The sequence below is a fragment of the Takifugu rubripes genome, chromosome 1, assembly GCF_901000725.2.
Source record: "Takifugu rubripes chromosome 1, fTakRub1.2, whole genome shotgun sequence".
Lineage (NCBI taxonomy): Eukaryota > Metazoa > Chordata > Actinopteri > Tetraodontiformes > Tetraodontidae > Takifugu > Takifugu rubripes.
Genome location: NC_042285.1, coordinates 16,737,805 through 16,751,554, shown reverse-complemented (window position 1 = coordinate 16,751,554; position 13,750 = coordinate 16,737,805). Strand labels below are relative to the sequence as shown.

Below are 13,750 nucleotides of genomic sequence, written 5' to 3'. Positions count from 1 at the left end.
CTGAAGATCATCCTAGCTCGGTGAAAAATAATGCATCTTTTAAAAAGACAATGACAAAAACTCATTCAAACATTGTGTACAGAAATGTCAGACCTACACAGAATGTGATGGAAAGTCAAACAAACATTCCCTTCTTCTGTCCATATAGATCTAGGACAGGTAGCGTTTAATGGGATTATACAAGGGAAAGAAACCTGTACCTGAATCAATCAATTTATTTACTTACTGAAATTAGTAATCCAGGCACTAGACCCAAGAGTTTGAGAATCTGCCTCTGCAATTCATATTGCTGGAAGATCCAGCTACTTTTACCTACCGAGCATGAGACTGCAGCTGAAAACACGTTACAATTATAAATTATACAGACGTTAGTTTTGGTACATCAGTAAGGCAACATTCAGCTGGAGTGCAAACACACATTTAAAGTGACAGGTTATTACAAACTATCAAAATAAATTTTTAAAAAGATATTTGACCATTTAACATCTTATAAGATGTCCAACTATTATATCAGGAGTGTCGAAACCCAGTCCTTGAGGGCCATGATCCAGCTTTCCCTTCCTCCTCTGCAGAAAACAGCTTTCACAAGGCAGGTGGGACCCCAGATGTAAGAGTTGTTCACCCTCTAGATCAGACAACACGGGTGGATGGTGGCCCTCGAGGCCAGGGTCTGGACACCCCTTTATCATATAAATACATTCATACACCAGTAACACTGGAAAATGATTGACCGTTGGAAAAACAACTGAACTTCAACAACAGTATCTGAAGATTAATGCTTAAAATACTAAGTAGCACGTGACATTTCAAAAAGGTGTAGCTTTGAAGTAGTCCTCCAGTGGAACCAGTGATATGCCTCCTGTCCAGTCTTGTAACCAGACCTGGATCAAGTCGAGCTTCATGAAAAACCACTTGTGTCCCACTGGCCACTTTGCCATCACAGGATGTCTGTAACAATAAGACCAACATGTGGAGACACATACGGTAGAGACAAAACGGTGGGTCAGAGCACTTCCAGGAGACTTCAAACCAATCAAGGGGTGCTCTTTGCACTTGGGTGTAAATAGTGGCAGAAAAGAAAAAAACCAAAAAAAGGCAAACTAGTTAAGAACACAAAAAGATATATCTTATATTATTGGGTTCTTCAATATCACAATAAAGCACCACTACCATAAATTACCTAGAAAACATGGCCTCCTTTGCAAAGGCAACCTCCTCTGGTGCCACCTCAACCATCTTGCCTGTCAGCGTGAGCCGTGCACATCGGGGATCCTCTGGGTCAAACGCCATTTGCCTTTAAACACAGAAAAACATGTTATTGAAAAAAAGATGTCACACAAAACAATAGCACAACAATAGCAGTAGCTTGTTCTAGGCCAGGGGTGCCTATTACGTCGATCGGAGTGACATTAAAAAATATCAGCCTATCATTCATCCCGTCACTTGATTGATATACGGGGCAGCCAATTAGATGACAACTGAATTTGACATTCAGGTGACCAATCAAGCGCAAGCAACAGCGCTAAGTGCAGCAGAACCTACGATGTCAGCGATGAAAAAGTGTGGGCACCCCTGTTCTAGGCTATTACCGGTACCTTAACTGTTCGTGACTTTTTATGTTTTCAAATCAAAGTAAAACACAGAAAACCTTACGGATTTTCTTTCATGCCGTCAGAACTTGTGCACTAGTTCACTGGTTTCCTTGCAAATGAGTCTAGCAAGGCTTGTGTTTGACACGTTGGAACTTGCCTGCAAAACTCTCCCTCCGCCTCCGAGAACGTGAGGGAAGCATGAGGATTACTCCTCAGGTCCGACACGGTGGTGTCCATTGGAGTCACATAAAAATAAATGACTCCAGTGCTGTTGTCCGCTGGGCCATCGCTCACCGAAAAGATGTTCCCAAAGGGTAGACCTTTTATCTGCGGCACAAGAGATGGAAATTAACATTAGTCCAACACCTTTGTCATTTCACTTGGAATTAATTTAAATCAGCAGTGCATAATATTCCTATCCTTCAGATTAAATGTAGAAATACTCTCATCTACGTCCAGTTTATGGACTGTAGCCAAGAAATTAAGAGAAATAGATTTTTTAACTCAATTGTGTTTAATCTTGTACCTGGACATTGTCACTTTTTCTAAATCGGAGCCTTATTCAACACAAATCTAATTAAAACAACTAAGAAAGGCAGAACAAAACACCAACATTAAAAAGAAACTAGGAACCATGTTAGAATAGTGTTATGAAGTTGTAACATTGAGTGAGCAGGGTTGCCAGACCGTCTGTTACCTTGTCCTGGTTGGAAATGGTGGCTAAATGTCCCCAGTCGCTCTGATGGGCGATATATCTGGCTGTCCTGGCGGTCTCCTGGTGAGGAGGAGGTGCAGAAGGAGGACTGCTGCTCCTGCTGGCGGGCTTCTGCACTTTCTCCAACCGATACGAAAAGAGACGGGAGGAGAGCTGCGCCACATTGTCGTTTTCAGACTCCACCAGCTCCACGGGACTCTGAGCGCTGTCACCCACGACGTTGGGCGAAGAGTAAGCCTGCTTCCACAGCCCCGCACTGTCCACCAGCAACGCCGGGGCGTCCTCTTCAGACAGGTCCGCGTCCTCCGCCACATCATTGGCAGGGACGACCCAGGAGACCGAGCCGCCTCTCAGGGTGTAACTGCGACACAGACACAGGACACTGGCCAAGACCACCGCCAAGGGAAAGGAACGAGCCTCCATTAGGACTCAGAGGCCGCTCGCGCTCACCGCAGCCACTGTTTACCTCCTCACGTGTCTTTGTTTCCGCGACACGAGGAGATTTCACAACAGAGCGGCGCGACAGCGCCTCCTACAGGTAAACAGAAGCACTCGATTTACACCGTTTGACGCACAAAACAAAACCCTCCCATCTGTTCATGCTTCAGTTTTATATACATTTTGGTGCATTCGATTGAATTCAAGCGATATGATGTTGGGAAAAACTAGTGTTTTGAGAAGATTAGTGATGACGATACAATTTGGTTTCAGCCGAGAGGCGGATCCCTTTTGGAACTTTATTTTCAAAGACGAGCAGATAACAGCAAAGCTTCTCTGAATTTCATAAAACATATTTTGGATAAATCTTCTGCAGTAGTTAGACTATAACAAACCTCTGAATATGTAATCTAAGTCTCTTATGATGCTTTACAATTACATAAAATTCAATATTTATATTTGATGCAATGACACAACAGCCGTGGCAGAGTAAAGCACCTTTTCTGACACATATTGTTCAGCAAAATATTTGTTCCTCTCAGTCCATTGACTTGTCAGTCCAGGCCATTGACTTTCTTTTTGCCAGCTCCATCCAAGAGGGTTGGCTGCTGTCAGATGCAGACTGAAATGCCGGAGGCACTGCAGGTGAGGGCGAGTTCAATGGAGACGACAAAACATTTTTACGTAGCCATTTGTCCTCACACGTCCTTTCAGGGACTTTGATGGGACTTGAATCTGAAGAGGGAAAAAAATCAGTCATGTTGTTGCACAATGGAATATCATATGGGATAGCAACTGCAGTCGTTGTAAATAATCTGAATTAAACACCTGCTGGTTTTAGTCCTTGTCCTTCCTTTGAATCTATGTCTTTATTTAGATGTGTGGTTTTGGTTGAGGCCATAGACTCTTCTGACATCTGCCCCTCAGCTGAAGCTTTCTTTATGTCCACCTAAGGAAGATAGGATGTGCAAAATAGTAGCTAATAAATAAATATAGTTACATCGTACAAAGCATTGAAAAGAAATATTAAAGGCAGTTACAAAGAGTAAAGAGTACAAACCGTCTTGGTCCCACTGTGTCCACATGTCCACTGTGCTTGTTTCTCCAAAAAAGCAGCCTTCATGCCGACTGACCCTGACCAAATTGCCTGTCTCCCTGAAACTGATGCATTCCCTTTCTCCTGCATGGATTCTTCTTTCTCACCTCTTACAGAGGCAGAAACTAGAGGTGAAGCTCTCACTGATGAGCTGGCAGAAGCGCTGGCCGGAGCTGATGGGCATTTGCTGGTGACTTGTCCTCTATCGCTCCACGTGGGTGAAGGATGCTGTTTCTGACCCGAGGAAAGGTAAAACTGAGCGAGCGACTGTGCAACACTCGTTTGTGCAGACTGAGGTGAGGTTTCTGCTTGTACAGAAGACAGAGGAGATGGTGTTGTATGCGGGTGAGCCCATACGGATGCAGGCTGTGAGGTGGGCTGAGCTGTGTTTGGTTGCGAGTGGCATTTATTGGTTTGCTGGTCTGCAGCCAAAAGAGGCGACATCTTTGGTTTCACAGCCTGAGCTGAATTTCTACTTTGCTGTGTTTCAGCTTGGCCTGCTTCCATTGAAGGGTGATTCGTGGCGTCATGTGATGTTGAACTGGTTTGCAGTTGCTCCCCAGCCGGAGCTTCTGTCGTGTTCATCACGTGCACGTGAGTTTGTGGTCGAGCCTGCACACCTGTCAAATCTCTGGGGAATCGACCAGCAAAAAGCTGCTGGAGACTTCTGGTCTTTTCCATGGCCAGGCTCATCCAGGACACCTCAGGTGGGGCAGTTGGTGCAGTGGGCTGAGGCTCTTGAGGGCAGGTTTCAGCTTCTTTGAGCTTAGAGGAGGTCACATGGAGGTCCTTTGGTGTGATGGGAGGATCGCAGGTCACTGGCAGGTTATTCCTAACGGGCCTGCCTGGTGGGGCTGGATCTGTAAGAGAGTCAGATGCACTTAAAGCCTCTGTTGCCTGAGGATCTGTTAAAGTGCAAAAGTCCCCTGAGATAATGGAAAATGTTTTTGCTTGAGCAAAATGAGGAACTAATGTTTCATCCTGTCAGACTAGTGTCCAGACTGCCTCAGACTGTGATGAAATATAAATTCCTTTTTCTCTTTTTCGAATGTCTGTTTTTAATGTCATATTGGAGGTGCCATGACACCATTGACAACAACTTCAGCGTCACGTCCTGTCCATAACTACACAAACTTAAAATGAATTATTAATGGTTTATATACAATAGGATCACATTGCAGAGTCGCATTCTGTTATCTTCATTCAAACCGGTGACCTTTAGTGTTCAAACAGCATCTGAGTGCACACGACAGCCAATAAACAAAAGCTAATAGAAAGAGAACAACCGTCATTTGAGGCGGTGTGATATTTGTGGCTGTGGTCAGATAAGTATGAAAGAGTTGCAGCCATCCGCCCAGCTGCAGGCTCTTTCTGGTGGTATGTAGTCATTTTTGGGAAGCTGTGCTGTGAAAACCTGAGGAAAAGGCCACAGAACCATCTGTATGGTGTTGTGAGACTTCTCACCTGACACCTGGTGGTCCTTAGCTGTGGGTGGTTTCCAAGACACCAAGCTTGAGGTGTCGCTTTTTTCTGTCATGTGACTTTTTGGATCGTCACGCTGCTCAGCGCTCAGCGCCGCTGGATTAGTGATGTAGTTGGAGGACCGTAATCTCATCGACTGAGACGTGCAGCGGAGTTTGACACCAAACGCTGTCTTCACTTCATCCTTCCCAGTCTCTTGCACTTCCATTGCCTCTTTTAGCATTTTCTGGCTGCGCACTGCCTCCTCCTCCTCCTCCTCCTCCTCCTCCTCTGCTGCCACAGCAGTTTCAGTGGTGACAGATGGAAACGAAGATGCCAGCTCCATCTTTTGTTGACTGTCCCTCCTGTCCCACAGAAGAGCTGAGCTCTTGTCTGGAGCCCCTCCAGGAAAGGGCCCCCCTTTTTGCCGCAGCTCTTTAAACTCTGGCTTTTCCTTCATACTTGAACAGGTTCTATTCTCAATCCTGCACCTTGCTTGCTCCAACACTCCCACGAAGCTGCCTGATCGAGGTCTTTCCACATCTCTATATCTGGCTGTGGTTATAGAGAAATGACAGGACCCCGAACCTGGCGAGGGTCTCTTTATTTCTCGTGTGCTGGGTGCAGGTTCTGAGGGTCCTTTAGAAGAGCTTTCAGTATTGCTCTTGTCACACAACACAGGCGGTATCTCTGACATCCCTTCCCTTATGTTTTTCAATTCTGATGGTATAAACGATGAATGTGGTCGTCTAGTATCTGTGTTGTCCGCTGGTCGCTGAAGCTTCACTCTAAGCACCGGAGGAGGGGCAGAGGGCAGTCCCCCCAGGAGAGCTTGGTCCTGCTGCGTTAAGCTCGATGATTTCGATGGGGAGTTTGGTTCATCTGGGAATTTTGTACTCAGACACTGAGATGCAACAGGCTGATCTTCTTCCTTTTGGTCCGTATCAAACAGCACCGTCTCCTGAGCAACAACATCTTCCTCTTGCACAGACTCGGGCCTCTCAGCGTTGTTTTGGGTGGGCAAATGAGACTCAGACTCACCCTGTGAAGAAACAAGAGGACAGAGAGATTCAAGAAGTACGCCTTTTGGGTTTGTCCTCATAACATGTCAGACACAGAATGGTTCACGCACTGTGAGAACCCTTTTCTTGGTGCTGGCCCTCTGGTTCCTGGGCTTGATGGACACTCGGTGACGCGCTGCAGAGGTATCCAAGCAGGGAATGAATTCAGCTGGAGAGCTGAAGTCCAGCGGGGGTTCAGATGTGGTAGAATTGGAGATCACAGACGGATGTGATGGAGGCTGGCTCACAGATTTAGTGAGTGGAAGTTTGGGTGTGAGCAAAAATGGAAGAGGCAATGGCTGGTATATTGTCTGAGAAAAAAAAATCCATAGAAGGTAAATATACCCCGCCTTTAACAATATTTCCCACCATTACAGATTAATTATATTAAAGGTCAACTTGTTTCCACATATCCCAAATCACCAAGAATGTTCTGTTCAATTATGTATTTAATCATGGCAACTCTACTGAATTAAAAAGAGTGACTGGCAGATGATTTAAATGCTCTTAGACTGGTGCAATGATACATTAAATTATTGAAGCTGCACGACAGCAACCTTCAAACACCGCTAAACTAAAAAGATGCATAAAGGCTTTGGGGTGTTTGTCGTTTTGATTGACTCACCTTGGTAAAGGTTGGTGAGGCTCCAATATCTGTTCCTGAGTTCTTGCGGGGGCTGTGGGGAAGACTGTCATCCTGGCATCCACTTTCCAGAACCTCTGATCGTTTGATCGGCAGAACCAGAGGCGGAGGCCCCAAATGCAAGTTCTGCTGCTGAAGCTTCAGCTATGATAGCAATGAAGCAAAGGTTTGAGAATGGCTGAAATTCCTGAAATTACAAGAGATTCTACCTGCAGAGCTTTGATTTTGCTGTGAACATTTTCCTGGGATAAAATCCTGACTGGCTCAACTTCCGTCAGAACCTGATCAGCCAAAAAAATGCTGTCGTGGGACAAAGCTCGCGATCCCATCATGCCCTGGGAGCACCTGTTGAAGCGGGAGGAAAAGGGTTAATCCATCGAGGTAAAAATCAGAGCTTAGCTGCAATTATAATGCAAATATTTATACTCATACTGACACTCACGCCAAATCTTCTTCTGATCCGAGCCCCCTTCCTGCTCTTATGTCACTTTCTGACTGGCTGAGTTTCACCTGTTCCTGTTCAACTGCTCGCTTGTTCTTCCCAAAAAGACGAGTTCTCAGAGACTTTAGTCTGGACTTTTTACGTCCTATTAGAAGATAACCGACAAAATTATTGTCAATAGGTGAACAGAAAATTTAGAGAGAAAAAATAATTGAGCAAACAAACTAAAAAATGAATGATTTCATAGAGATTTAAAAAATACTTGATTTATTATCAAATTCTACATTTTCAGTGTCATTATTAACATTAGGACATAAAAAATGTGTTTGTTTTAGAAATATTAAATCACAATTTAAATTCTCAAATTAGATTATAAAAGATACATGAAATACCATATTTGGTCAACGGTCTTTCTTGTCATACTCTTTGCATAATACATATGCCTTAACTGATATTTTCTCTTCAGACATTGTTTGGTAATTTGCCGTTCTGTGCTATACTATGTTATTCTATGCTATGCTTTCAATGATTATGTCAATATTGAAATATTCACTGATAAAAGTGACATTCACTGTGAGTTTTATCGAGGTAGATCATACAACTACTGCAATACAGTTTGTGTATTACACAATTACATTTGAATCTTTTCCCCTGTTTCCAGTTTATGTCGATGGATGTTGTTAGTAACAAAGAACACAACATCTACCATTTCAAGGTTCAAGGTTTGGCCCCCACAGCTACTTCTCCACCCTTCTATTGTTTATGTTGCTGACCTCCCAACCAATAAGTTCAAAATCCATGCCTGTTTAGGGTTGAGTTAGGGCTATTCTGTTGAAGAATTGAGTAAACCGACATTAACATTTGAGGTTTGCACGTTGCAAATGCGTTATATTTGTGTAATTACAGCAACCATTACAGATCAAAATAATGAATTTCTTTTATGGGCGCATTTCCTGTTTGGTATTCTGGTTGTTTTGAGCAGTGTAATAGAGGGTCCTGTTCAGATCACAGAACGTCCTATAAACATACTTCTAATGTATTACGAAATTATAAACTTATTATTGTTCAAACATATTCAGCTTTCAATGTTGTGCGACCTTTTGAAGCTCTTGTGCAAATGTGCAGGTAAACACTCTCACCTGAAACGTCGTCCCGACTTTCTTCTGTTTCTCCACAGAAAGACTCCATCAGCCCTGGAAATGCAGAGAGGTAACATCAAACTGAGACACAGCTGTAATTAAAAATGGACAAAAGTGTCAGACACGCACTTTTTAGAGGTGGCTGTCACATGCTCGAGCGCATTTTACATTTTTCCCTGGCAGACAACACATGCAAATAATGCCCTCCCTTGAAGATGTGACACTGGACTTGTGGTTCAAAGGTTTATTGCTGTTATCAGCGCAGATTTTTACTGTAACTAGGCAGGGCTTACTGAGAACTCTACTGAGCACAAAACCCAGCAAATGCAGCGCCATGAGGGAAGAAAGCAGCACTGTGTGTAGATTGTAGAGGACCATAACTACTGTGGTAGGAGTATAGCTATCACCCTGTCACAAAGCAGAGCCACCTGGACCGGATTTCCCAGGAGACTAAGTGTAAAAATACGTCTCTCTGGGTGGCCACACAAACATCCAAATTCACTCCATGTGTTCATGGATTCAGTCCAGGGTGCATCTGCTGCTAACACAGTGTCATTCAGCACTGAAGCCTGATGCAGGACGACGGATCTGGACACACACACACACACACACACACACACACACACACACACACACACACACACACACACACACACACACACACACACACACACACACACAAAGACTGTCGCCTGCTCAGCCTGCAACACGAACTGACAGCAATATTCCAAGTGTTTCAATCTTGTCCGCAGACGTGCAAGCACAGGCCTTAACATCATTAAGCATTCGCCAACTGGACTGAACCACCGAGTTTTGTATTTCACTGAGTCAAACTGCAGCCCCATCAGAAACCAGGGATAATCCTCTGGATTACTGACATTGTGAAGGGATCCTTGTACGATTTCACAACAATCCACAACATCAGTTTAATCACAGATTTCCTTTGACACATGCGATTCAGATGGAGCACTTTCACGTCTCGAAAATGCAACAAAACCTAATGTGAAGCTACTCCCATACTCACAACTCACCTGGGGTCCAACAGCAGCACCGCTGCTCCTCTCTCTTCCTCTATTTGTCCTTGACTCTAAGCCGAGTTGTCCCGTCTCAGCTGTGTCGCTGTATGCTCCACACCTCTGGCTCACGTCGTCACGGGTGATGGAGAGGAAAAGGAGCAAGAGGAAGTGGAAGGAGAGAGAAAAGCAGACAGGGAGGGAGAGCAGGAGAGAGTCAGAGGAAAGGACATTCCATGACAGAGTAAGCAAATGCACAAATAGAAAAGAGGACAGAGGAGAATGAAGGAGAGGGAGAGGGAGAGAGAGAGATAGAGCAAGAGAGGGAGAGATACTCTATTACATTAATGGCACACTGTGGCCCTCTGCGCTAAGCTCCTTATAAAACGTTAACCTGATTTTAGGCTGAGAAATTAGAGTAGAGGGAAAAAAATAAAGCTCCCACTGGAAAGAGGACAGGCATCGGTGAAACACACCTCACAGAACTGTTTTTTTTTTACACCCTGGCTTGTCTATGTGTGCACCAAATATGCATTAATCAATTTGTCTTTTGAAGAGTTAAACAAAGGTATATATATATATATATCTAATTTAGCCACAACCAGAGCTCGCTCTTCCCCCCCAGTGGGATCCTGTACTGTAAATGCAAATGCATGCAAGTGGAGCAAAAAGAATCATTAATGTCTTTGTTTTTGTGGATTTTACATTTACGTCTTTACAGATAAATTTGAAGGACATTCAAAAGCACTTGAATATTAATTATCCACACTGAGCTTTCCTTGAGGTCGTCTCTGTATTAGCCCTGGTCCGTGAAACAGTAAAATGTCAAATAATCAAAGAAACAGATTTACTTAAAGAAACCTCTGGGAGCACTATCTAGGCCACTGGGCTGCATCAGAGAGAGGGTGGGCACTACGGAGTGGAAAGCCTCCACACTTTCTATGTGAGTCTGGGTATGTGGGCGGAATTGTGTCTTCCACCCAGCTCCTCATTCGCATACAATAAATCTGACTCCACCAGACTAGACACCCTGCTGGTGACATCTGGATTACACACAAAATACAGGTTGCATATGAACCAACCACAGTGATGCAGCAGGCTTTGGTTGAGCAACGAATATGACTACAGCACATCTGTACACTTCTATAAATATTAGCTGCACTTATTTAAGATTAGCCTAATATGCTGCTTTACAGGACCTGCTGCAACTCCTGTTCAGAGGTTCACTGAGGTTTGTCACAATTATCTATGTTCATGTGTTTTTCTGATAGATTATAATTTCTTCTTCTTAGAGCCCGGATGAGGATTGAACATATCAGGATTAAGGCCGATAGATAATCCCATCACAGATGCTGTTTGAAACCTCTCACACGAGTGATCGTTTATTTAGTTCATGCAAAGACATTTGTGCCATGACTGCTGATGACACAGGGAAGCCCACCCAACAGCCTTTTCACACATTTACAGTAAATGCACATCTTATGTGGTGGTAAGACAGAGCTGTTTTTCTTTTTAGCATTTGTGGTTCGGGGCCTGATATGGACACAATCAGCTTTCAAGAAAAAGGCCTGAATTAAGATTCTGATTAAAAACTTCCACCCTGCCCATCACAGCTAAATCCCCAACTGTTTTAACCTAAAAGCCAAGTTTTGACCTTCCAACAGCAATTTGGAGTAGGAGGAGCAACCAAAATGTCTTCATTTTGATGCTTATTGTGTTGCATGTCCAAGAATACACAAACTTAATAGTTCACTCCCCATTTAAAGACAGATTATGTATTATAATGAACAATAAACAGAAGTGTTTGATGGTAGGTTTAATAAAATGTTACATAATTTGTAAACAAAGAAAACACAGTTTATTATAAAGCCAAAATCAATAAAAACAAGTTTCAAAAGGTATGGTATAAAAATTAAACATCTTGTAAATTTAAAACAAATGAAATAAAAAATGTGATAATGTGTAGCGAGAATTAAGAGGTTTATAAAAGACAACTCCAACCGAATTTATCATGCAGCAGGTCTGAAGAGTTGGTGTGTTGGAGAAAACATGAACATGAAGCATGAATTTTATAGGCTTTTGGTGTGTTTAGTGTGAAAAATATCTACAGTGGTCTCCTGGCACTGGCGCAGATCATAATCACAATATCCCACAGAAAATCGTCCCTAGAAGATGTAAAAATATAGCAGGTACATAAGTTATTCTGACACCAGCAGTTTCAGAATGCTGTGATATGACTGTTACCTTAGGTCTTTTAAAGTAATCCAACCCCCTTCCTATCTTAATGATCCAACCATTATCAAACCTAAAAACAGTACATTTCATGATGATTTCATTAGGCTCAATTTAAACAGGATCGTCTTAAACATGTTTTTGTTGCAGCTGTACCTTATCTCTCTGTCATGTATAGTGGAGGAGTACTCCACATCCAGAGTCATGCCCAGAGCACTGAGACTTTGTTTCATTTCATCCAGGGCGTAGCTCTGCTGGCAGTTCTCAGCCTCCCCGAAAGGATGAAGAGCAAAGAAAAATCAGCATTCAACAAAAGGAGGAAAACAGTTAAACAAGCCACTGTAACCACCGTCAAAAGGACTTACTTCATCCTGTGTGGTGAGCAGATGGATTCTCTTCACCTTGCAGGGTGCTTTCACTAGCATCTCACAGAACCGCAGGAAATTATACAACTAAAGCAGAGAGAAGGTGGCCGGCTTGACACAGTCCTGTGAGTTAACTATTACTGTATGCTGAGGTTCTAACTAAGTCAGTAAGCTGCTGCAGACTGTTGTCCACCACAACTATTTAACAGTACTGTAATTTATGTGTTGTTTTTCTATGTTTGTATGTAACTGACTGGTTTTTGTTAGTATTAACCAGAATTTACTCTAGGTCTATTTCAATGTATCAGTTTCTATTTGCATTATAATAGCATGAGATTAAATAATAAAAGATACAGGTATTGTGTCATTTAACTACAGGGACCCTTAAGTAAGAGTCGGCCTTTTTCTTCCAGGTTTTTAGTTATCAGAAATGGAAACACTGAAACACGGGAGCTGTTGTGGATTTTCAGCCAAGAGGCTCAGAGCAACCACAAAACACACTCTAGCTTGAACTTGTGTCATGTGTATATTTTAGTTTGATGATACAAAAAACATTAAAAAAGGTTCTTACTTGGTGGATGTGTCGTATGTATGGATCTTCGACCCAGACCTCGGTGAGTAGACTGCTGATATATGGTTTAAAAAGAGCCTCATAGCTGTAACCAGTAGCATCCTCTGCTATTCTGATCTGCTCATGGTACTTCCCATCTGAAACCACACAGACCAGAGGGAGACCACTCAAGAAGGAAGAAAACAATACTAGTTACTGAAGTTAAGCCGAAACAACATTTTTGTTACAATTGTACATTAACTGGTTTTCTGTGTGCAAGTACACACTATGTGAACATTAATAGTTTTAGCAGGTCCTCAGAAAATCAATAAGATGGTTGTAATATAGATGAGCAGTTAAAGTTAGGCCTTACTCATGAATGATTACCTTCTTTCACCTGGTTAACATGGGATTTTATTTGTTCTGCTCTGTCCATATAGCCTTTTATTTTGTCCCTGAAGTGGCCTCTCTTTGAGTCATCTTTCACAGCTAATAAAGGAACAGGAAAAAGCATTTAAAGCCGGATTCATTTATTCGTCGACCTCTTTGTAATGGCTACACATTTAAAGGAGGGAGACAGACCTTTCAATACATCCATAAGCAGCTGGATGCCCTCCTGGTAGCAGACAAGAGACTCCTGGAAGCGGCCGCCCTGGTCCAGCTCCACAGCCCGCTTCAGGACTGAGACTGCAGACGCCTCCATTCCTGACACATGATTTTGTGTCATTTTCACAGGTTTCTTGTATATTTAGAGAAGGAAAATTAGGAAATCATGCCTATGACTTTCTCAGAAAACGTATGATACAAGTAACTTCCTAACTTGACAGGGAAATAATTGCGCCACAAAAACAACTCCGGGTGAAACTGAGCTTTATTCTACGCTGGGCTGATGAGTGCTGTTTTTGTTTTTCGTTTTAAAAAAAAATCAAAATCAAAACCACCAGTCTTGTGTTCGATGCTTTGTGGTGGCATATTAATTTCAACAATGTTTAATGGAATCTTA

At 42.9% G+C, this 13,750-nt stretch overlaps 3 protein-coding genes and 1 long non-coding RNA gene across 7 annotated transcripts; 1 reads left to right on the top strand and 3 right to left on the bottom strand.

Annotated features, from left to right (window-relative positions):
- Positions 1–199: 199 nt before the first annotated feature.
- Positions 200–2,794, bottom strand: creg2 (cellular repressor of E1A-stimulated genes 2). Its single transcript, XM_003961740.3, has 4 exons — positions 2,290–2,794; positions 1,750–1,919; positions 1,181–1,294; positions 200–948 (listed from the first exon to the last, which is right to left on the bottom strand). The coding sequence occupies exons 1-4, from the start codon at positions 2,728–2,730 to the stop codon at positions 807–809; spliced, it is 867 nt and encodes a 288-aa protein (XP_003961789.2). The 5' UTR covers positions 2,731–2,794; the 3' UTR covers positions 200–806.
- LOC105417062 (uncharacterized) lies at positions 2,710–12,762 on the top strand. 2 transcript variants are annotated; one of them, XR_964897.2, is made up of 6 exons: positions 2,710–2,845; positions 3,332–3,390; positions 3,958–4,090; positions 8,626–8,657; positions 12,075–12,322; positions 12,611–12,762. It is a non-coding gene; the product is annotated as an uncharacterized lncRNA (long non-coding RNA). The 2 variants fall into 2 exon arrangements; XR_003889359.1 differs by lacking the exon at positions 12,611–12,762 and having other exon boundaries at positions 12,075–12,602.
- cracdla (cracd like a) lies at positions 3,008–10,070 on the bottom strand. 3 transcript variants are annotated; one of them, XM_029840705.1, is made up of 10 exons: positions 9,619–10,070; positions 8,588–8,641; positions 7,449–7,593; positions 7,216–7,351; positions 6,989–7,150; positions 6,435–6,674; positions 5,306–6,344; positions 3,806–4,701; positions 3,574–3,694; positions 3,008–3,480 (listed from the first exon to the last, which is right to left on the bottom strand). In XM_029840705.1, the coding sequence occupies exons 2-10, from the start codon at positions 8,634–8,636 to the stop codon at positions 3,284–3,286; spliced, it is 2,985 nt and encodes a 994-aa protein (XP_029696565.1). In that variant the 5' UTR covers positions 8,637–8,641; positions 9,619–10,070; the 3' UTR covers positions 3,008–3,283. The 3 variants fall into 3 exon arrangements, with proteins under 3 accessions (XP_029696565.1, XP_029696569.1, XP_029696574.1); XM_029840709.1 differs by lacking the exon at positions 9,619–10,070 and adding an exon at positions 8,717–9,170; XM_029840714.1 differs by lacking the exons at positions 8,588–8,641; positions 9,619–10,070 and having other exon boundaries at positions 7,443–7,572.
- Positions 11,402–13,623, bottom strand: mitd1 (MIT, microtubule interacting and transport, domain containing 1). Its single transcript, XM_003961741.3, has 7 exons — positions 13,330–13,623; positions 13,135–13,236; positions 12,769–12,905; positions 12,198–12,284; positions 11,989–12,101; positions 11,845–11,905; positions 11,402–11,765 (listed from the first exon to the last, which is right to left on the bottom strand). Exons 1-7 carry the CDS (start codon positions 13,472–13,474, stop codon positions 11,670–11,672), a joined length of 741 nt encoding a protein of 246 aa, XP_003961790.1. The 5' UTR covers positions 13,475–13,623; the 3' UTR covers positions 11,402–11,669.
- Between the last annotated feature and the right edge of the window lie 127 nt (positions 13,624–13,750).